The sequence below is a fragment of the Phocoena sinus genome, chromosome 14 (genome assembly GCF_008692025.1).
Source record: "Phocoena sinus isolate mPhoSin1 chromosome 14, mPhoSin1.pri, whole genome shotgun sequence".
In the NCBI taxonomy this organism is placed as follows: domain Eukaryota; kingdom Metazoa; phylum Chordata; class Mammalia; order Artiodactyla; family Phocoenidae; genus Phocoena; species Phocoena sinus.
In genome coordinates, this window is record NC_045776.1 from 49,784,761 (window position 1) to 49,806,012 (window position 21,252).

Consider the following 21,252-nt stretch of genomic DNA (forward strand, 5'->3'; position numbering starts at 1 on the left):
ACTTCCCATTGACTTCTGTTAGCTTCTCATGCAAAGCTTTAATCATAGTATATACAGTACATCCATCTCAGCTCCTCTACTAGACAGTTTTTGCCCTCAAGGAATTGATAGTCATAATCTAGACTTGGTTGGCAGCAGACTGTATGTGGGAAGCCAAGTGGAGTTACAGGTTCATTTATTCAGTGTGTTACTTACTATTTTATGAATAGTATGTGTCTCCCCGATTGGATTGCATATTCCTTGACTGTAGATCCAACACTGAGCACACACAGTACCTCAGCAGCATGTGCTTGGTAATTATTTGTAGAAAACTGTGTTGTACGTAGCACACTGAACAGGTGCTGAAGAATTAATACAAATTAAAAATGACCAGCGAGCCAATCGTTTTATGTTAATAAAACATCATAATTTGAAGAGTACACTGCATTTATTTAACCCCATAAATTATAACATCTTAACACATGTAAAATTTTTGTATTTTTAAAGTGCTTTGAAAGATATTTATTTTTTTTAACAAGTGGAAAACAATGTTCTTTAAAAGACATCAAATTTTTAGTGGAAAGTGATATTACCAGAAGCATGTAAGGATTTGTTCATCCTCTTCAAGAAATGGGATTTTTATGTAAAATATATATGTAGCACTGAATGCCAAAATGATGGGTATGTGTGGTTGGAATTAAAAATGAGATTTGCTAATAAACCCATCGGGATGGTGTCTTAAGTCAGAACGACCTTGAGAGGGGAGAGGGAGGGGTGTTGGGTAATCAGTGCTTCCAGAGGTGAACTTCCCTGCCTTGTGATGGGTTTGAGTTAGTGGTCAGGACAGTGGCCATTCAGACTGACAGTCCCCCGAACTTCTGCAGCTTCAGTGACAGGGGCAGGAATGTGGTTGACTTGAATATTCTTCAGGCAGCCAAAAAAGGATCTCCACACGGGAAGCTTCAGGCTTTTCAAATTAGCTGAAAGACAAAAGGAGAGGCATTTGATGGCTCATTCATACTGTCAAGTGAACGCACTCCGTTAAGAAACGGTCTTGGGCTTTCCTGCTGGCGCAGTGGTTGAGAGTCCGCCTGCCAATGCAGAGGACACGGGTTCGTGCCCCGGCCTGGGAAGATCCCACATGCCACAGAGCGGTTAGGCCCATGAGCCATGGCCACTGAGCCTGCGCGTCCGGAGCCTGTGCTCCGCAACGGGAGAGGCCACAGCAGTGAGGGGCCCGCGTACCACAAAAAAAAAAAAAAAAAAAAAAAAAAAAAAGAAACGGTCTTATTAGAGCTAAAGGGACCCAGGCTCTCAGTCCACCCAGTCCTCTCCTGCTTTAAGCAGGCACCCAGCACAGCCCCTGCTGTGAAAGGTCAGCCACAAGGCTACTCTGCACATCCTTCAGAGAAGGAGATTCCACAGCCCAAATCAATAGATAATGACTCTGAACTCTAGTGCTTTGCATGGGTCATGGAAGACCTATAAAATTAACCACCAGACCATTTGGAGGCACATAAATCAATGAAGGCTGACAAGACTCTTTCCAGGCAAAATTCCAGTCTTGAACTTGACTCTGATTCACCTGACTCTGATCACCCTGCCTGATTCCCCCATTCTGGCTCCACACAGCTTAATAAGTCACCAAAACTAAGTGCCTGGAGGGGAGAGACCAGAGTCTCAGGCCCTTTTCTGATTCTTTATGATATCAGGCTTCTAGGTTCATGCAGGCTCTTAGGAGAGGCTTATAAATTATAGGCTTGGGGGGCTTCCCTGGTGGCGCAGTGGTTGAGAGTCTGCCTGCCAATGCAGGGGACACGGGTTCGTGTCCCGGTCTGGGAAGATCCCACATGCCGCAGAGCGGCTGGGCCCGTGAGCCATGGCCGCTGAGCCTGCGCATCTGGAGCCTGTGCTCTGCAGCGGGAGAGGCCACAACACTGAGAGGCCCGCGTACCGCAAAAAAAAAAAAAAAAAAAAAGATAGGCTTGGGACAAGAGGAAGCAGCAGCCACGTGGCCTGGGCTGCTGGGAAACGTTCTGTTGCTGGCAGTCGGGTTTCCCCACAAGCTGGAGAAAGAGTCTCACTGTTTACACGGTGCAGCCAACGGCTGCCCTGCTGATAACCCAACAAATGTGATGCCCCCACCCACGGGTTAAGATGGAGATGTTAAGAGTTGACGTGGGACAACATGGGTGTAGAAGTCAGCACAGGAGTCACCTGGGACACCTCCAACGTGCAGATGTTCCTGCGTGCGGGCAGTGGGGACGGGGTGCCGTCCAGCGGTGGAACTATGGTCTGCGTCCAGTTTCAGGTGCAGGATGTGCTGTTTTATGGTGACTGCAGGGAAAGAAAGCAGGTCAGGTCTATCACCTGAGAGCCCTGCCCACTGTATAATGTCTACACCGTGCTTCATCATCGGCTTCTTTCTCACTCACTCCTGTTGGACCTGAGGGAGCGCGGCTCGCAGGAATTCCATCAACCTAAGCACAAATTCAACTAATTTCTCCCCACCAGGTGCTGTTTAGGTGCTTCCACATATATTACAGAATTTAACCCTTAAAATGAATCTGTGAGGAAGATATCATCGCTCCCGTTTCTCAGATAAGAGACTGTGACCCTCAATCACTGAGGAGCTTGGCAACATGGCTTGGTTATAAATTAAACAAGTTGGGATTCAAGCCCTGGTTTCCTGTCTCCAGAGGCCAGTGCTTATTTCACGTGATCTCTGGTCCTTTCCAAGAAGACACTGACTGACTGCTGAAAACGGACTCCAAAGACAGTGGCTTTTGACCCTCCCAAATAAAAGTCCTCCAGCGTCAACAATCTTAACCAACTGCAATGCAGTTAGCTTTCAAATTAGCCAAGAGGCAGCTATTTTTAACAAAAGGTATTTTAGCCAATACAGGTTAATATATCTCCAAACTTGTGTGCTCAAGTTATTCCTAACATAGCAGATTCGACTTGAGAGTTTATGCCTGTTCCCCGTCAAGTGGTTTGTCTAAATCGTTGGCATTAATATTAAATGTTGTTGAAAAAAATAACCCAACGATGAACTTTACCGATAGTAAGAGCAAACATTTACTGAGCACTTAGGACGTACTGGACACGCTAAGCACTTCACACGCATTATCCCATTAATTTTCACAACCTTGGGAGGTGTACACTATTTTTACCTCCATTGTACAGATGAGAAAAAAAAGATAAAGAGGAATTAAGTAGCTTGCCCAAGGTCTCACAGGGCTGGAACTGAGACCTGACCTCTGTTCTCTTTGACTTCAGAGGCAAAATCTCAATCACAGTGTTATGCTACCTTGAAAACAAACATAGCTTATCAGTTTGCTGGGTTCCACACCGTGCCCCCCGCCAAAAAAAAACTCAGTGTGTTATGGAGAACTGGAGCTGTGAATTACATAAATACGACTGGAGTTGAGAATAGACATGTTCCCAGCACCTTAACCTGGTGGGCTGACCCTGGTCAGACGCTAATGGATGGATGAACTGAGGGAGCGTTTGGGATGTTCGAGTCCAGATGGAAAGGGAGACTGCTTCAGTCTGTGAACAACAGGCTACTGGACGTCATACCTGTCACCGAGTGCCACTGTCCATCACACAGAGATTGCTTTGGTGTGACCGATGTCAGGATCCCACCTGCCTCGCTGCCCACAGAGGCCGTGACCTGGAACACACATACATTTTCCTATTTCCTTCAGAAAGGCAGGTGGGGCCCACTTCCTGCCATCTTCCCTTCCCAGCCCTTGCACCCTGACCGCCCAGGAGCACTTGAAACATGGGTACACCCTCCCGCACCAGGTGACCGTAGAGGGACAAAGGCTTTGCAGGAATCTCTCTGTTGCACCCCTTTCCAGGCAAGTGAGCTGCAAACCCAGGGCCTGGCCTGAAGTTACTGCCAAAGGTAAGGAGTCTTTCCCACTGACTCCCTACCCTGGTCCCATCAGGCCTGACTCAAAGGTTACTGATTAGCATCGAAGATCTGCCTTAGTTATTAAGCATGTGACACTAGCTCTGTTTAGGAGGACGTGTACAATTTGGAAGGCAAAAACGTTGGCTGAGGCCTATACCCGGCTGCAAGGGGCAGCCAATTATAATAATTCCATGAACGCAGGACTTAAAGAGGGTTCTCGTCCAAGGAATTCAGCAAGCTAACTGACTGAGTTTGCACTGGGCACGTGTCGGGGTCAGGCACTCAACGTGCTGTTGTGCAGAATCCCGCATTCCCACTCTGGGCCAGGATTCTCCAGGGGCTGAATCAAGGTCAACAAAATGAGAGGGCTAAAATCAGCATGTTGATAAGTAATTTACATCTAATTTGCATGTAAATCGGGCAATTTTCAAGCTAAACAGTGTCACAGCTGTTAGGAAGGTTATCAGGTCTTGATTTTGTTTTGGGGGGAATCTTTCCTATCCAGAAGCTCTCACCAAAGATGCTCCCCAACCCCTCCCCTAAAAAGCCAGCTTTGTCTGAACCACCGTTAAGCGTAGTTCCTTGCTTCTCGGGCCCGCAAGAGGCCTGCTCAGACTTAAAGCTGTAACTTAACTGAAAAGTGTCCAAGAGTTCTGACTACTGTATTTGATTCTGAGAGTTTTCCCTCACATTCGATAAACTGGAAGGATAAAGGTAAAAGAAAATGCTATATTATCAATCTTTGCTTTTAAGGCCTTAACTAAGAGAGGCTTCCTGGAAGGAGTTGGTTTGAAAGAGATTGTTTTGAAAAGGAAAGAGATTAAAAGTGGGCGGTGAACATAAGATATTGAGTAGGCCTGTGAGCAATGGGAAAGATGGAGCAGCAAAAGCACATGGCTGAAGAAGGAAGCCATGAAAAGCTAAAGGAAGGCTGGGTGGAGACCCTGTGGCCAGCTTGGCTGCAGAGACCAGAAGGGCTTGGTGAGCTGTGTAGAGAGGATAAAGGGAATCTGAAACTGACCCAGCGGATGTGGGGCATGGGCAAGGGTGTGACATGGTGTAGACGGCTGGTGAGAAAATCCATCCCATGAACTCTGGTGCTGCCCTTATAAATAAAAGTAGAGGTGTGACAAGGGTGAAGGGGAGGTGAGAAAAATGAACGTTTATTGAGTATATGGCAGCTTCTCTTCTCTTGACAAAAACCCTTAAATATAAGCATCATTCTCCACATTTTAAAGATAAAGAAATTGAGTCTGAGAGAGGTTAGGTAACTTCCCGAGGGCCCTATAACTAAGTGGTGGAGCCGGAATTCAGCCCAGCTTGTTTGAATTTGCCCAATTTTAAAGACGAAGAACAGAAAACATGACGACCAAATTACTTAAGGAAAAGGGTAAGTTAGCCCTGAAGTCAGGCCTCTTAAATACAAGATTGGATTCCCCTCTCTACCGTAACTCCACCTACCATGGTCTCCAGAAGTGGAATCTGGTTCTAATATAAATTCACACACCCTTCCCATGTCATCCGACAGCTACACACCTTTCCTGCCTCCATATAAACAGATAAGTGCTCCCCGGGTTGCCTTCCGATGTGAATTAGAATTCCAGTGAGACTTCTTGGGCGAATGCTGAAAACAAGCTTAAATTCTGGCCCCAAAAGCACGGAGTTGGCTTTCAAAACAAAAATAAACAAGTAATAGTTTAAACATCATAATTCCAAAAAAAGGATAAGAGTTCTTCAGAATCAAAGCTATAAAGATATAGAGCCTTCCAAACTGCTCCTTACCTAGGATGACATGACCTCCTTCTTGAGGAAAATAGATGCCTTTCTCCAAGCAGGGAGACACCCCGAAGCTTGCAGAAGCGGTGTCCAGGGGTTTCAAATCCAACTGAAAGTTCCTCAGGCATCCCACAAAGCTGTTTTGGGGGAGGGTCTGCAACAAAGCAGAAGAGAAAGCAAACTGTATTACCCACAACTCCCAGAAATCCATGCCCAGCCAAGGTTAAGGGCAGGGGCAGTTGTCCAAAAGAGGAGGAAGGAGGGGGATTCATCCATCCTGCTTCCAAGAGTCAGGTGGGCCTGACTGGCTCCATTCTGGCTCCCTCCGTGGTGCCAAAAAACCCAGATACCAGGTGTTTGGTGGGTGGTCGAAGTTTGAATGTGCCACCAAACCAAGGGCAGGGGCAGTGGAGATGGCTACCTAGCGTGGAAACAAGAATACAGAGGGTGACTTGACCCTGGGCCACAGTCAGAGCTGCAAGAGGGGAAATTTCCACCTTGCTGTTCACAGATCTCACCGTCTCTTTGCAGGTACAAAATACGTCTTAGGGTTTCATGAGCCCGTGTGATAGCTTAATGCAGGGCGGCTGGCTGAAAAAAGAGGCCAAAACATTCCTAAAATAATGAAGGGTAAGAAAGCTCCCTACACTGTTGGGCCCAGTGCACCATCAACAAATCACGAATGCCACAGGGTCAAGATCAGACACAGGGTGCGGGATCAGGGGGCTTGCATGGAGCCCCCATGGCTGCCGAAAGCCGGCCTGAAACAAGGGCTCCTCACCTGGGGCTCAGGGATGAGCTTCTGGGGTTCTCTGACCCCTTAAATTATATACCAGATGTCTGTGTATTTTCCTGGAGAAAGGGGCTAGAACTTTCATGAAATTCTCAAAAAATTTAATAAATCACTGAATAAAATCCCTCTACTCTCTTCTGGAGTAAATGCCTTTAGGACTCTGGAATCCTACACGACGGATGCAAGACATGGTAATTTTAAGGGAATCTAGTGGTATTATAGATGCATGTGGTGTCAGTGTCATCAACAAAGTACTGATTGGGGCCCCTAAGAAATGTTAGTTTCTTCAGATTTGCCATCATGTATAACAAAGAGTCTGTATCTGACACCACGCTCAGGCTCTCCAGTTCATGGAATCACCAAAGACTGGCTGCAAGTTTTGGTATTTGGAGGCAGCCACTGGTTGATTGGATGTTGCCTGCCCTTTGAAAGGATATGGAGGAGGGTATTCGGTGGTTTGCACCCTCAGTTTAAAGGAAGGCTGCGAACAGGACCTTGCTTGTAAAGGATGTTGTAAATGGGGTGCTACTGATTGTCTCAGATTTTAGGATGTTGAGTGTGATTTACCCAAGTCAAAAGAGCACCCAGGGCTTCCCTGGTGGCGCAGTGGTTGAGAGTCCGCCTGCCGATGCAGAGGACGCGGGTTCGTGCCCTGGTCCGGGAAGATCCCACATGCCGTGGAGCGGCTGGGCCCGTGAGCCATGGCCGTTGAGCCTGCGCGTCTGGAGCCTGTGCTCCGCAGCGGGAGAGGCCACAGCAGTGAGAGGCCCGCGTACCGCAAAAAAAAAAAAAGAGCACCCAAACTGTGCCCCTGAATCACTACCCCACCCTGTGATTTCTCTGAGAGGGAAAATGGTACAGAGGTGGCAGAAAAGCAAACATTGAGTATCCTGTTTAGCAATTATTAATGTTATATATGTATTAGATACCATAATACATATACTATATTATGTTATACATTATTTATGATACATATATAAAAGTTATTACATACAACAAAGTAAAACAGTACTTTGACTTGCTGGGGCTTTGGCCCAAACCGCAGTGCAAAACTCAAGTGGGCCAGGCTGAGTCCTGTGGAGATACCAAGGTGAAGGCCAGGTTAGCCTGACCACCTAGACTCCACGCTGGCAGAAGTGACCTGCTTTGATTACGTCCATTTCTGGCCCAGATTTGAGTCTCGGCCCTTTCCCCCAACTGCTAGCACACATCACACCAGAATGGGCACCAGCAGAGTGGGAAGGGGCAGGAGGGGCTCAGCGCCTGGCAGCGCATTTGGAGGAGGACAGTTCCTGGGCCGGAGCTGTTGACGGGCCATCTTCACTTTGTGTGCAAAAAAGGCAAATCTGGGAGAAGAGTGACAGGCGGGTTCAGCCACCCCAAGTAATCAGGGGCAGTGAGCCCTCTGGCCACGTGGAGAAGACAGGGGGAGGGCACCCACAGAACGCCACCCTGGGGCCACGGTCCCATCGGAGCCTTTGAACCTGACAAATCCTGGTACGCACCCCTCCTTCTTGGGGACAGACAGACTTGTGAATTTCTCCTTAGCCCAAATTTTCCCTAAGTTCGGTTCTTGAGATAATTTTATTTCAGTCACCAAATAACATTAAAATACAGATTCAGTTATTAAAATAAAGTATTTTGATATCCTTGAATATATGGTACAATTATAAAGTTTATAGGGTGACTTGTTCTTATCTGTGGCTGTGAAGCATAACTATTTACCTTTGGTTTCCCTGAAGGAGACGATCCCAGGTAAACTGGTGCTCTGAGGCTGACAGTGGAATTTCCGGGCAAACTTCCCTCCCGGGCCCTCAGACCATCCACAACCAAGCGCCCCCTTTCTCCATCTTGCCCAAATGCCACCTTAAGGATAAAGAAAATACGTTAATCGTATTCTTACCTTTGACAACGGGCATTGTAGTTTATTAGTGGTCACAGGAAATTTTTTTTTAAAGTTTCTCTGTCCCTTCAAGTAGCTTTGAAAAATCAGAGTTTTCACCACAGTATCGTCATCATCATTTTGTGAGATTATGTCAGATATTAAACAGAGTGAGCTTAAAACATGAACTAAAACAAGATTTCTCAAAAGTGAACAAAAAGATATGTGACTGGAAACTTATACAAAAGATAAACAACTGAAGAAGCCAAGGATCATAAATAAACATACATCCATGCAACAGAGAGGAAGGAAGAGAGTGTGCAGAGCTGAGACGGGAGAAACTCACATGCTCCTCTGAGCAGGGGTCCTGGAGCAAGGGGCCAGTGGCTACTCCTCTCCCAATAAGAGGATCAAGTGTTTTAAACTCTTCACTAAAAGTCAGGATCCCTGGGCTCTGGTGTGGACTCTGCCACCTCATGGCTACGAGACTATTCACTAATGACTCCCCAGTGTAGATGCCCAGCTGTGACCTCTGGCCTCTACTATCCACTGACTCCTGGGCTTGAATGTCTGATAGGCAGCTCAACCGCAGGATGTTGACAACAGAGTTCCCACTCTTGCCTAGCAACACCTACCTCCTGCCCATCTTCTCCCTCTCAGCAAAGCTTCCACTATTGACCCAATCACTGGTCCAAAATCACAGGACTTGATGTTGACTCCTCTCTTTCCATCAGCCAAACCTCTTGGCTCTGCCTGTAGAACACATCCTGAGTGGTCTACTCTCTCCCCCTCTACCTCAGCCTCTTGAACCAAAGGCAATAGCATCCATCTGGTCTATTTACTTCTATTTTTACTCCCTTTTAGACACTTTAGCTAAAGAGGGTTTTGAAAATATCAATCTGTTTGTGTAATGCTTTTTTAGTTTTAGACTCTCTAAAAGCTTCAGACTCAGAATAAAAATCCCAAATCCTCACCTTGGCCTTCAATGCTTAAATGACCTGGGCCTGCACCTCACTCTTTTTTTAAATTAATTAATTAATTTATTTTTGGCTGCGTTGGGTCTTCGTTGCTGTGCATGGGTTTTCTCTAGTTGTGGCGAGCGGGGGCTACTCTTCATTGCGGTGCGCTGGCTTCTCATTGTGGTGGCTTCTCTTGTTGCACAGCACGGGCTCTAGGCATATGAGCTTCAGTAGTTGTGGCTCACGGGCTCTAGAGCACAGGCTCAGTAGTTGTGGTGCACGGGCTTAGTTGCTCCACGGCACGTGGGATCTTCCTGGACAAGGGCTTGAACCCGTGTCCGCTGCATTGGCAGGTGGATTCTTAACCACTGTGCCAGCGGGGAAGTCCCCCTGCCTCACTCTTGAATCCCACTTCTTATCCTTTCTGTTCTGTTCATTCAGCTAATTCCTAACTTAGTGTCTTTGTACTTGCTGTTCCCTCTGCCTGGAAATCCTTCCTATAACTTTATATGATTGTCGTCCCTTGGAGGAGGCCTTCTCTTACTGTCCTATTTGAAACAGTCTCCCTACTCGGCCACTTCCTTACCTTGCTTTAGTGTTTTCTCAAAGCAGTAGCTGACATTATATTGGGGATTTTTCTGTTTATGTGCTCCAGGATGGTGGCTTATTACATATTTGTTGAATGACTGAGTGAGTGTAACTTGTCAAGTCACTTAAGTTTTCTGAGTTCCAATTCCCTCGTCAGAAAACAAAAATACATAGGTCCCTTCTTGCCTTAAACTGTATTTCTTTAACCCTGGGATGCCTTCAGGCAAGAGCTGAGATGCTAGGGATGTGGGTGCTTACACCTGGGCTACAGAGAAGGCATTCCAGACTCACAGGGGGCCTGGAGACTGGAAACTGTCATGAAGGAGAGAAATGGTCCAGGGAACAAAGGGTGGGAATAGGCAAGGGGAGTGGTGCAGCCCAGGGAGGTGCATGGGGGGTTGGGGGCGGCGGGTAAAGAAGCAGGGAGGAAAGCCCGTCTCGGCATGTAGGATGACATCCACACATGGCGCGTTCAGGAGTCTCTGGGGCTGAGGCGCTGGGGCGCTCAGTGCCTCTGACCACATGAGCTCTCCCAGTACTTGTGCCCTCTTGCCGGGAAGAACGCTGAGACTCCCGTCTTCAGCTATTCAGCAGTGAACTTGGCCCCAGCGGAGGCTCTAGGGCAGCCCCAGCTCTCACCGTGTGCCACTTCCCGTCACTGCACTTCTCTTTGCTTTTGAGCTTCAGTTGTTTCCCTCCTGCCCCCAGTGCAAAGACCGGGCGTCCTTTCGAAAGATAAAGAGCCATAAAGGAGTTCTTAGTGCCTGTGTAAAACACGAGCCCTCTGGACGCCGTTGTCTTCAAGTCCACGGCAAACTGTGACCTGTGGGGAAAAGAAAGCAAAAGGCGAAGAAGGGAAATAAGAGGTTTTTAGTGTTTCTTCAAATCTCCATAGCTGGGAGAGACCGTGAGGAACAAAACCCTACAACCTCCTTATTTAAATGAATAAACTAAGGCACTTCTTGATTAAACGACCCGTCTCTTTGGGAAGTTTTAAAAGCCATTGTATTTCAGCTGCTAAAAGTTTTGTTGTATAATTTCCTTACCGTATTGGGAAATAAGAGGAAGTTTTATGACAAACTCAGCTAGTGGCGTTAAGTCCCAGCACGTGGCAAGAAGGAAGATGCCTTACTTAAAAAAAAAAAATCTACATTTTAGAAAATTACGGTAAAATATACCAAACATAAAGTTTACCATTGTAACCACTTTTAAGAGTACGGTTCAGTAGCGTTAAGTACCTTCACATTGTTGTACAGCCAATCTCCGGACCTCTCTTCATCTTGCAAAGCTGAAACGCTCCACACATTAGACAACAACTCTGCGTTCTCTCCTCCCCCCAGCGCCTGGTAACCACCATCCTGCTTTCTGCCTCTATCAGTTTGAATATTCTAGGTGCTTCGTAGAAGTGGAATCACACAGTATTTGTCTTTTTTTGCAACCGGCGTATTTCACCGAGCAGCCTCGATTGTTAAACCCAGTGAATACGCTTTCTACTTTGTATACAAGCAGGGAGAGGAAAGCTGTGAGGAGAAGGTGGGGGACAGCTTGAATAACAAGGATTTGATTTAAGCATCAGGTAAGCATTTTCTCCCCGTAAGACATATTTAACACAGTGGTACAGGAGTCCAGATCCACCTTCTCCCACCTACCCTTAACGTTTCTTGGACCTTAATACCGCATCTATGGTGGAACAGGAATTAAGGAAGCATCATGCAGTAAAAGCAGAGAGTGAAAGTTACTATTCCTTCGCATGATGGTTACATATCATAGGTACGTGTGGCTAAGCAAGCTTTGCTTTCTATGCAAACTCACATCCATCCAACCATCCATCCATTTATTTGTTCATTCAACAAATATTTAATGAGTGGGTCGTATGTACAAGGCACCATGGTGGGCACTGGGAACGCAGCGATGGATGGTTCATTCTTTGAGTGGTGTGTGGTGTGTAGATGCTCTGAGGGGGTGCCTAAAAGTGTACTGGGAAAAGGTAATGGGAGATATGGGTGTCAATAGGCTATCATCAGGGACTTCCCTGGTGGTCCAGTGGTTAAGACTCTGCGCTACCACTGCAGGGGGCATGGGTTCCATCCCTGGTTGGGGAACTAAGTTTCTGCGTGCCACGTGGCGCAGCCAAAAAAAGAAAAAAAAAAAGGCTGTCATCACCCATTCTTTGTGGTCTGTGTCCAAGTGCACACCAGACAGAGGGCAGGAACGGGGTCTATCCCGCTTAAAGCTGTATCCCCAGTGCATGACACACAGGAGGCCCTCAAGAAAGAGTTATTGAATTGAATTAAATGGCAAATGGAAAATGCGGAGGCAGAATCAGGAAGTGGAAGAAATAATTACACTGTTACATCTCTTTGCTTTTTAATACTGTGAGGCTGAGCAAACACGGACATGCACTTTCATTCTTCAGATCTGCAAGTTTCCTTGAGGGTACAGTTCTTCAAAATGCAAAAGAAATCTATATTTGTGAAATTAAACCAAGCCGACGGTGACACGGCTCAGTATTTCTCTTGGTGTAGCTGTGTATTAGTGCGGAGGTTTGGAATACGAGGGTTAGCCAATTTAAGGAGGATAGTAGAACTTGCTACAGAATGAAAGTACTTTACATGTGTGGGCTTGGTTATTAGACTTGACATTTGCTTTCCAGAATTATTTCTTAAAGCAATTTTCTTTCAGAAAAGACTAACACCCAAAAATGACATCAGTAGCTTCAAATCCTGGCATATGACACTGTAGCTACGAGTCTTTATTGCTGGAGGATAGGAGGGAAAGACAGAGAGCAAAGTAGCATTTTTATACATTCGCCCAGAGGTTAAAGTAGTGGTACAGGGTTTTACAGGAGAGGCCAAAAGTTTCTAGAATAGAAACCAGAATGAGAATAATAGAATAGTCCAAATCTTGCAACATCCTGAAAATATACTCTGATTGCTACAATACTGGGGACTAAAATAATTTTTAAATTATATTTACTAAGGATTATTTTTTTCCTGCTTTCCTTTAAGGATGTTACTTTTTCCATTTATTATATATAATTCAGTGTTGGACAGGAAGATGCTGGGGTCGAATCATCAGAAGAGGCCAGATAACTCACCACAGTGAATGTGCTGAGAGAGAAGATGTAAGAAAGGGGCCACGGGGGGAGGGGGAGGGCAGAGGCAGGGGGGCTGGAGGGTGGGGAGGCCGGGAAGAGGACAGCGTGGGCAGCATCTGCAGGGAGACTGTTGTCATTACGGTCAGCTTGACCAACAGAGCAGAGATGCGGAGTGGAAAAGCCCTGGGAGGGGCTGAGAGGGTCACTGCTTCTGCCATCTGTCTGTCTCTGACTAGCACAGTTTTGGCAAATCAGGGATCCCCAGAATTTCCATGGGTCTACTGGAGATGCCAGCAGCTGGCCGAGGGTCTCCTTTAGAACTTGGCCCCTCCCCTTTCCAGGCTTCACACCTGCCTGTGAATCATGCACTTGCTTACTGAGTGCACCTCCAAGGGCCAGCTCATTACAAGCAATGACCTCTCCTCCCTGCAAGGGAAACATTATCAATCCCACCTAACTGATGAGAAAATTGAAGTTCGAAGAGGTGTGGCAATTTGCAAAAACATGTGAGACAGGCATAATTATGCCAAGCTTATGGAGAGGAAGCTGAGGCTTAGAAAAGTTGAACAGCAGCCCACGGTGGCCGTGGAGCTGCCACTCAGAGTTCCCTTCAGGAGACCCCGCTGCGGGGGCATGGCGGCCTGGCAGCCTGCAACTGCCACGCTCTCAGAACCGCAGTGGCACACAGGTGACCCCCTGCCAAGCACCGAGCTCAGCGGCAGAACTAGAGCCGGGCCACCGTGCCCAACACTGGACTCTTCTACAGGGTGATCTTTGCTTGTGATGCCCACCGGCCTGCCTGACTCCCTTGGAGCTTCCCTGCTGTCTGAGGCTCGTCCCACCCACGCCCGCCTTTCCCTCTCCTTTCACAGGCCTCAGGCCTGTGTCTCAGCTGAAGGCTCTCCTTGCCAGCTCCTGCTCTCCCCCTTTTATTCTGCACAGGAATAATAACTCCCTTGCACATCTGATCCCATCTTGACCTCTGCATCCCCAGGACCTGAACTGGCCTGTTGTGGCCTAAGGTCACGCAGCCAGCAAGTGGCTGAGTGGGTGGATTGAAAGCCAAGGTCTTAAAGCCAGGTCTTTTGGACCCCTGGGCCATTGTGCCTCTGTAGAGAAGTCGTAAAGGAATTTTGGGCACCTTTTTATTTATGTCTCCTTCGAATCACATGAAAATGACAAGCCTTGTTTTCCTACTTTTTTTTTTCTGACAGAATTAACATCTCTGCTTATTCCCTCCTACCCAAAAGAGATGCAACTTGTTAGCACAAAAAATCCAAATGTATTCTCTAAAAATGATGGATCTGACACCAAGTCTTCCTAAAAGAATGATATTCCTCTAACTGTAGAATGCAAGAGAAGGTGATTTATCATAGCAATGAACAGCACCTTTGGAAAGAAATAGACTTATTTTTAGAACACCGTCAATTCTAAACCAGAGCCAAGCTGATTGTTTCAGCCTCTGAGCAGCACATGTCACGTGTGCCTCCCAGTTGCGGGGAGGAAGCAGGCTCGGGCCCCCAGGCTGTGTCTCAGGTAGGTCAGCACCTCTTTTCGCAAACGTGGTAGCGCCCCCTTCGTTGGTGACAGGTGCCTGCTGTCGTGCCGGCTAGCCTGCCCTAGGGTAGCATCAGATTCTGAGTTGGCTTGGGGCAGGAAAATGAAATCATACCTGGGTTTCAGCAACTCCTGGGGAAGCATGAATAGCAAGTGGCTGGTGGGACTGTCCCCAAACCTGAGGGCTCCGTGGCTGGCCTGGGCCTCTGGAAGTGGTGGGCAAGACTGGGCATCTCCCCTCACCTTCAAGCTCCTTGGGGAGGCGGCTGGCGTGTCACACCATGGCTGTGTGGGAGAGAAACAAAAAAAAATCAGGACAGCTGATTATCAGAGGCAAGAGTTGGAAAATGCCTATATTGCTAAGTGCCTTGCTCAGTTTTGACTTTTGATCCTAAGAGCTGAATTCAATAGAGATGAATTCATCCTTGGGGAGGACGCATGTTATTCCCATCCTACACAGGTCTGCTATACATGGGACCAGTGGATACCCAGAGCACCTCTCCTCCATGGAGCTTCAGAAGAACCACAGTGTCCGTCAGGAGGGCCAACAGGTGGCCAGCAGCACTGAGGCCCACACAGACAGCCAGTGGACCTGGAGCCGCCAATCTGCCATCTCCCCTCCAGGCCATTCACTTGGGCTTTAGCAGCAGGGCCGTGAAAGAACCCAGAGAACAGGAGGGGACCACAGCCTGTCCCCACTTTCCTCAGAGTTGACCCACACACAGAAGTCTCTCCTGACCTGGACGATGCTTTGAACTTTTTAACAGGAATGAGTTTTAATGCAGAAAAACAAGCATCATAAACATCACATGAGACTAGAAAAGTTGTTGGAAGGAACTGAGACTCTCCAGCCCTTCCCCCTCTTTTCTCTGCTGCAAAGCCCAGATTTTGATGAGGGGTCCACAGTCCCTCCCATGGGGCTCAGGGCTCAGTGGGGCTCTCCATTCATGGAAGCCAGTGATGGGAATTCTCCATGCTGGGGATTGGTTCAGGAACGAGCATGTGACACCCTCCTGGCCAATGAGCCTTAAGAGTTGGTCAGGGGGCGGGGCCTCTGAGAAATGTTTCCTTCCAGAGGAGAGAGAAAGCCACAGATCTGTGCTTCTGGTGAGGGAACGCCCTGCCCATAGCCCCGAACTGTGCGGGATGGAGCCAGGATGGCTGTGGGGAAGCAGAGCCCAGTCCCGCGGGCCAGGCCTGCAGCACACTCACCCTCGACCTGTCCCCTAATGTGACACTATAGATCCCCACGGAGGGTTAAGCCCTAGCAGCTGAAGTCTTCCTAACAGATCCAGATTCCTTCAGGATCAGGTTTTCCAACCTGACCAGATTCCTGGATAGGGTGCTTGGGATGCAGACTTAATACCAGTTATCTGCTGAGTGGAGATGTTCCACCACCAGAAAGTTAAGTGAGTTGTTTAAAATCACAGCCAGACCTGGATCCTCCAGGAGCTTCCTGCTGGGGGCTCACACCAGTGGGGCCCACTCCCTCCCTGAAAGATGCTCGTGTGTCAGCAGCAGTAACATCAAGATGCACAGTCTTCATAGACACTCTTGGTACCAACTTTTCCTTAATTCTCTTAATGGCAGCATCATCCTTCAAGGCACCCAGGCCTCACACCTTGGGCATCATGGACACCCTCCTACCTGGCCTCTTGCACGTGCTCTGTTTCCACGTCCTACTGTTCATCTCCGGGACATATTTTGTTTCCACTCCTTCCCTCTCACTCCCAGTCCCTCTACCTGAAGGTCAGGCTGCTGACTGTCTGGCCTGGACCATTCCGGTACTTTGCCAGTTTGACGCCACGTCTGTAGAACTTTCCTAGGCCAAACCATTCCATGGGCTGCTGCCAGTTTATTCGTCTTGAAACATGGCTTAAAGCACTCCTTTCAATGGCTTCACGCTGACTACAGAAAAAATGTCAAAATCACATCAGGCCATCTGAGGCTTGTCTGATCCGGCTGCAGCGTGTGACTCTGAGCTTACCTCCCCTGAGCAAGTGACTATGAAGAGCACGCTCTTTGGGATCCGGTAGCCCTGAGTTTCAATTCTGACTCTCCAGTTTACTTACTGGGTGCTCTTGGGCAAATTTTTCTTTTAACCTCTCTGAGACTCAATTTCCTGACGTGTAAAGTTGGCATTCTATTCTGCTCTCATAGGGGTGTGGTGGGAACTGAAAGAGAGAGAGTGAAGGCTTGTGAAGATCAGAGAGAATGCACGCAAAGCATCTATACCTGCGAGTTCCACCACACCCTGCCTCCCAACTTTGGGCTTCTGCTCACGTAGCAACAACATCTACTCATCTAAACTCAACCCATGCTCCAGGCCCAGTCTATGTATCACCTCCTCCAGAGGAACCCCCCTGATCTCTGTAGCAGGAAAATACCTGGCGTACCACTCCTGGAGCACGTTTTGTCCCTGTCACTTAGGTTATTAGTGTGTATAATAATGATAACAGCTAATAGTTATGGCACGCCTACCATGTGCCACGCATTTTATATTTATTACCTCAGTGAACCCGCATAACACCATGAGATATTACTGTTCTATATCCTCATTTACGCTGCAGGAAATAGACCCACAGGGAGGTTAGATAATCATTCAAGATCACACACGTAGTAAGTGATAAAGCCAGGAAGTCTGACACCAAAATCCAGTACTTAACCACAAAGCTTGGTTGCCTTGTCTCTGTTATTGGGCTTTCGGAGGCAGAATTAATGTCTTATTCCACCTAATCTGGGGGCTTGCACGGAACAGGGGGAACATTAAATACAGTGTATTCACTGGGGCTCCCACATCAATAGCCCCAGTCCCACTCTCTCTGCTGAGGCCCCCCGGAGACACCTGACAACCAGCTTTCCACCTGTTTGAGGCACCTGTCACTCAATATGCCACAAACTCCACTCATTCTCGTTCCCTCCAAAGGCCTGTCCTTTTCATCTCTTCATAACTGGCTTCTCCATCCACCCAGATGCCTCAGAATTATACTAACTCCCACCTCTCCCTTGCCACCCACCTTCAATTATTGTATGAGTCTGGTACATTCCATCTTCTATATAGCTTGGAATCCATTCCTTCGCTCCGTCTCCACCATCACTGTGCTAATTTACTCTCTCAGTAACTCTCAGCATTACAGGGAAATAAATGGATCTATGACTTCATTCCTGAGGGGGCAGGTCTAAAGGTGTTCTTTTCCTGAGAGTAAAATGACAACCCTTTGGGATTTATGAAATATATTTCTTCTTAAAGCAAAAAAAAAAAAAAAAAAATTTCTTTTTATGTACTATCTCTTCATCTCCCCAAATCATTGTGCAGCAGGAGAAATATTGGCAGACAAGCAGCATGTGATTGATGTTAAGTGAAAAGTGGGTTGAATGGAAGTGCATTGCTCTCGAGAGGGCCTGGGCTTTGGGGTCAGGCCGCCTGGGTTTGAATTCCAACCCTGCCTTCCATCTGTGGGAGCCTGGGCAAACTGCTCACCTTTCTAAGCCACGGCATCCTTTTCTGTGAGATGTGGCTGGTGATAGTACTTCTCCTATACGGTTACGTGCGGATTTAGTAAGGAAATCCACTTAAAGAGCTCAGCGTAGCACCTGGCACATTGGAGGTGTTCAGTGTTATCCATTAATCATATTAATTGTAACCTCAGATATGGGGAGGTCACACTGTAGACCTCAGGCAGAGCAAGGAACTTTTTGAAGTTCTAACCCTGTGTTCAGTGTACGACAAAACTTCCACTCCTCCAAACAAGGAATTTCATTTCCTTTCAGCCTCTCTTAGTTCTACACACTAGAATCACCCGGGAGCTTTACAAAACTCCTTTACAAACTCCTGCCGCTTGGACCTATCCCAAGAGCATCTGACTTAATTGAGTGGAATGCAACCCAAGCATTGGGATTGTAAAAGCTCCCAGGGTGTCTAACGTGCAGTCAAGGTCAAGCCACACTGGTCTTGGCAAGGCCTGGGGGCGTGTGTGTATCTTGTCATAGGATGCAGGCAGAGGAGGGCCTGTGGGCAGGAGAAGGGCCGTGAGCCCTGTATCCTAGAGGCAATCACTGTACTTGCTGGAGACACAGCAGAAGTGTCAAAAGAGCAAGACATCAGCTGCAGACATTGAGAAACCGCAGTCAAGGTTCTATTTGTTCTGTGACTGCAAAAATTGTCAAACGTTCAAGATACAAAATAAAAGCTAAAACAGAAACCACTTTGACCTTTTGGTGTAATCCAACTGTTGATGACCCATTATTCCTGGAGGCACTGGGCACCACCGGATCAGGTGACCTACATCCCTCCCTCCCCAACATCTCCGGTGAGGCAGGACGCTCTTATGAGAATCATCTGGAAAGAAGCAAAACCCAGGGTAAGGGTGTTTGATACTCACCTGGTGGATATTGAAAGTCTTGGCTTTGTTAAACCTTGTAGACCCGTTAAGCAACATTAGAAAAGGTGATTCGTTTAAACTGCAGCCTCCCAGGGACACATCTCTCTTGGTGGATTTACTGGCCAAATCTAGGACTTCGGGACTCTCTGATAATCTGGAATGAGGGCAGAAACGAACGCTGACATATCAAGGAAGACGCACTAGCGGGGAGGATTCGTTTCAAAACTACACATTCTTACTGTCCTGATTTCTGGGTAAACTTTCATCTCCCCGTACAGGATATCTAGAGGAAACACTAGGCTCATAGCGGATGAGAATATGCTGTACCCACCTCTGCCTTCCCTTAAATATCCAGCACCATGCCTCGCCAGCAGAAGGCCTTGGGAAACTTTTATTGCCTTGAATAGCCAGCGTTGCAGCAAAGCCAGAATATTATAGTTCTTTGGAGTGGGAGCCACATAGAAATATGAAAATGAAATATGCAGAGAGGACAAACACAGACACTGGATGACCTAGAATGACGGTGAACAAGAGGAAACTTCAGAAGTGAGTTTGTGGAAGGATTTATCTCACTGCATTTCAGTAGGAAAATCTCACGGGTAAATCTGCTTTACCTGATGATTATTGCTGAGCCCTGATGGCAGCTCACAAGCTCCTAACAGGCTGCCTAAGGTTCATGACCAGTCCTGGGCTCTCCCTCTGCCCAGGGGAGAGTTTTGCTCTTATCTAAAAGGCCATAATGTGAAAGTAAATTTTAATTAAACCTTTTCCAAGGTTGTGTTCCAAGGCTGCTCCTACGAAGGTAGGATGAGCCCAGAAGCTTTCAGTTAGTTTGCTTTTAATGTGTTTAGCGTGCCAAAGAGGTCATCTTGAAAGTCAGCGGGATGAGATGCAGCCCTCCATGACAAGTCCCCTGGGTCACAGGCCATTCTCATCAGCTGTACACGCACAGAAAACGGCACCCACCTCTGGATGAAAACGTTGCTGATGCAGCCCTCAAAATAACTCCCACCCAGACGCAGGGATTGCTGGGAATTTGAAAAGCCTAGCAGCCTTTGGTTATTTTTCAGAGACTGGTCATCAATGAGGAGCCGGAGCCTAAAAAAAAAGGAGGTAAACAAAACAGGAGTGAGAAGAGCTGGGGAAAACGATTCTCGCCAGGTGGGCAACTGAGTGTCCTTGATTCAGACGCAAAATCTTCTACCTGAAATAACTCACTAAACTTTTTTTTTTTTTTTTTTTTTTTGCGGTACGCGGGCCTCTCACTGTTGTGGTCTCTCCCGTTGTGGAGCACAGGCTCCGGACGCGCAGGCTCAGAGGCCATGGCTCACAGGCCCAGCCGCCCCGCGGCATGCGGGATCCTCCCAGACCGGGGCACGAACCCGTGTCCCCTGCATCGGCAGGCGGACCCTCAACCACTGCGCCCCCAGGGAAGCCCAACTGTTGATTTTTTAAATGAGAAAATTGATATAAAACCAGGAAGAAGGCCAAGATTTACTAGTAAAATAGTGTCAATGCTAAGGCCAAATATTTCTCAGAAAAGATACTAGAAGATTCCATTAAACGAAATAAAGTAAAATTCTTAGCGCTCTGGCAGAAGAGCCATTCCACTCACCCAGAGTTGTCGCTTATTACGGACACGTAATGCAGTAAACCATCCATGTACGTCTGTGGAGATGTGAAAATTGGGCTGCTGCTGTCCCTGGTGCTCAGTTCAATGTGGCCATCTTCCAGGATGACCTGTAGGCTGCTTGCCTAAAATCATCACAGAACGTACCCATCAGTGCAGTCCATCTGCATTTAATGATTATGAATGTATTAATACTGAATATATGATCAAAACTAGGTACACAGGATGTTTTGACCCCAATGTTTTGACTTTGCTCTTTTGATCTAAAGATTATTTTTGAATATTTGGACTCCACGTTTATGAATATAAAAATCTTAAGCAAATTATTCCAACACTGATGAATCTGTCAAAAGCATTTTATGGACCTATATTCATAAACCACCTTAATTTCTCCATCAAATTTTTTTAAATAAATTGATCCAGGCATTCCTTTTTTAAAATTTTATTTATTTAATTGATTGGCTGTGTTGGGTCTTAGTTGCGGCACAAGGGCTCTTGGTTGCGGCACGTGGGCTTCTCTCTAGTTGTGGCTTGTGGGTTTATCTCTCTCTAGTTGTGACACACAGCCTCCAGGGCACGTGGGCTCTGTAGTTGTGGTGTGTGAGCTCAGTAGCTGTGGCGTGGCGGGCTTAGTTGCTCCATGGCACGTGGGATCTTAGATCCCTGACCAGGGACTGAACCCACATC

The 21,252-nt window shown here is 47.3% G+C and overlaps 1 protein-coding gene across 1 annotated transcript in view; it reads right to left on the reverse strand.

Annotated features, from left to right (window-relative positions):
* Positions 1-371: 371 nt before the first annotated feature.
* The window catches only part of LAMA3 (laminin subunit alpha 3), a 245,134-nt gene continuing 224,253 nt past the window's right edge, over positions 372-21,252 (reverse strand). Inside the window, 11 exon segments of the mRNA XM_032654433.1 lie at positions 372-959; positions 2,197-2,316; positions 3,562-3,655; positions 5,438-5,568; positions 5,684-5,831; positions 8,196-8,336; positions 10,539-10,722; positions 14,669-14,838; positions 18,936-19,089; positions 19,902-20,033; positions 20,551-20,690. Of these exon segments, the coding sequence (XP_032510324.1) occupies positions 811-959; positions 2,197-2,316; positions 3,562-3,655; positions 5,438-5,568; positions 5,684-5,831; positions 8,196-8,336; positions 10,539-10,722; positions 14,669-14,838; positions 18,936-19,089; positions 19,902-20,033; positions 20,551-20,690 (1,563 nt within the window). The 3' untranslated portion in view covers positions 372-810.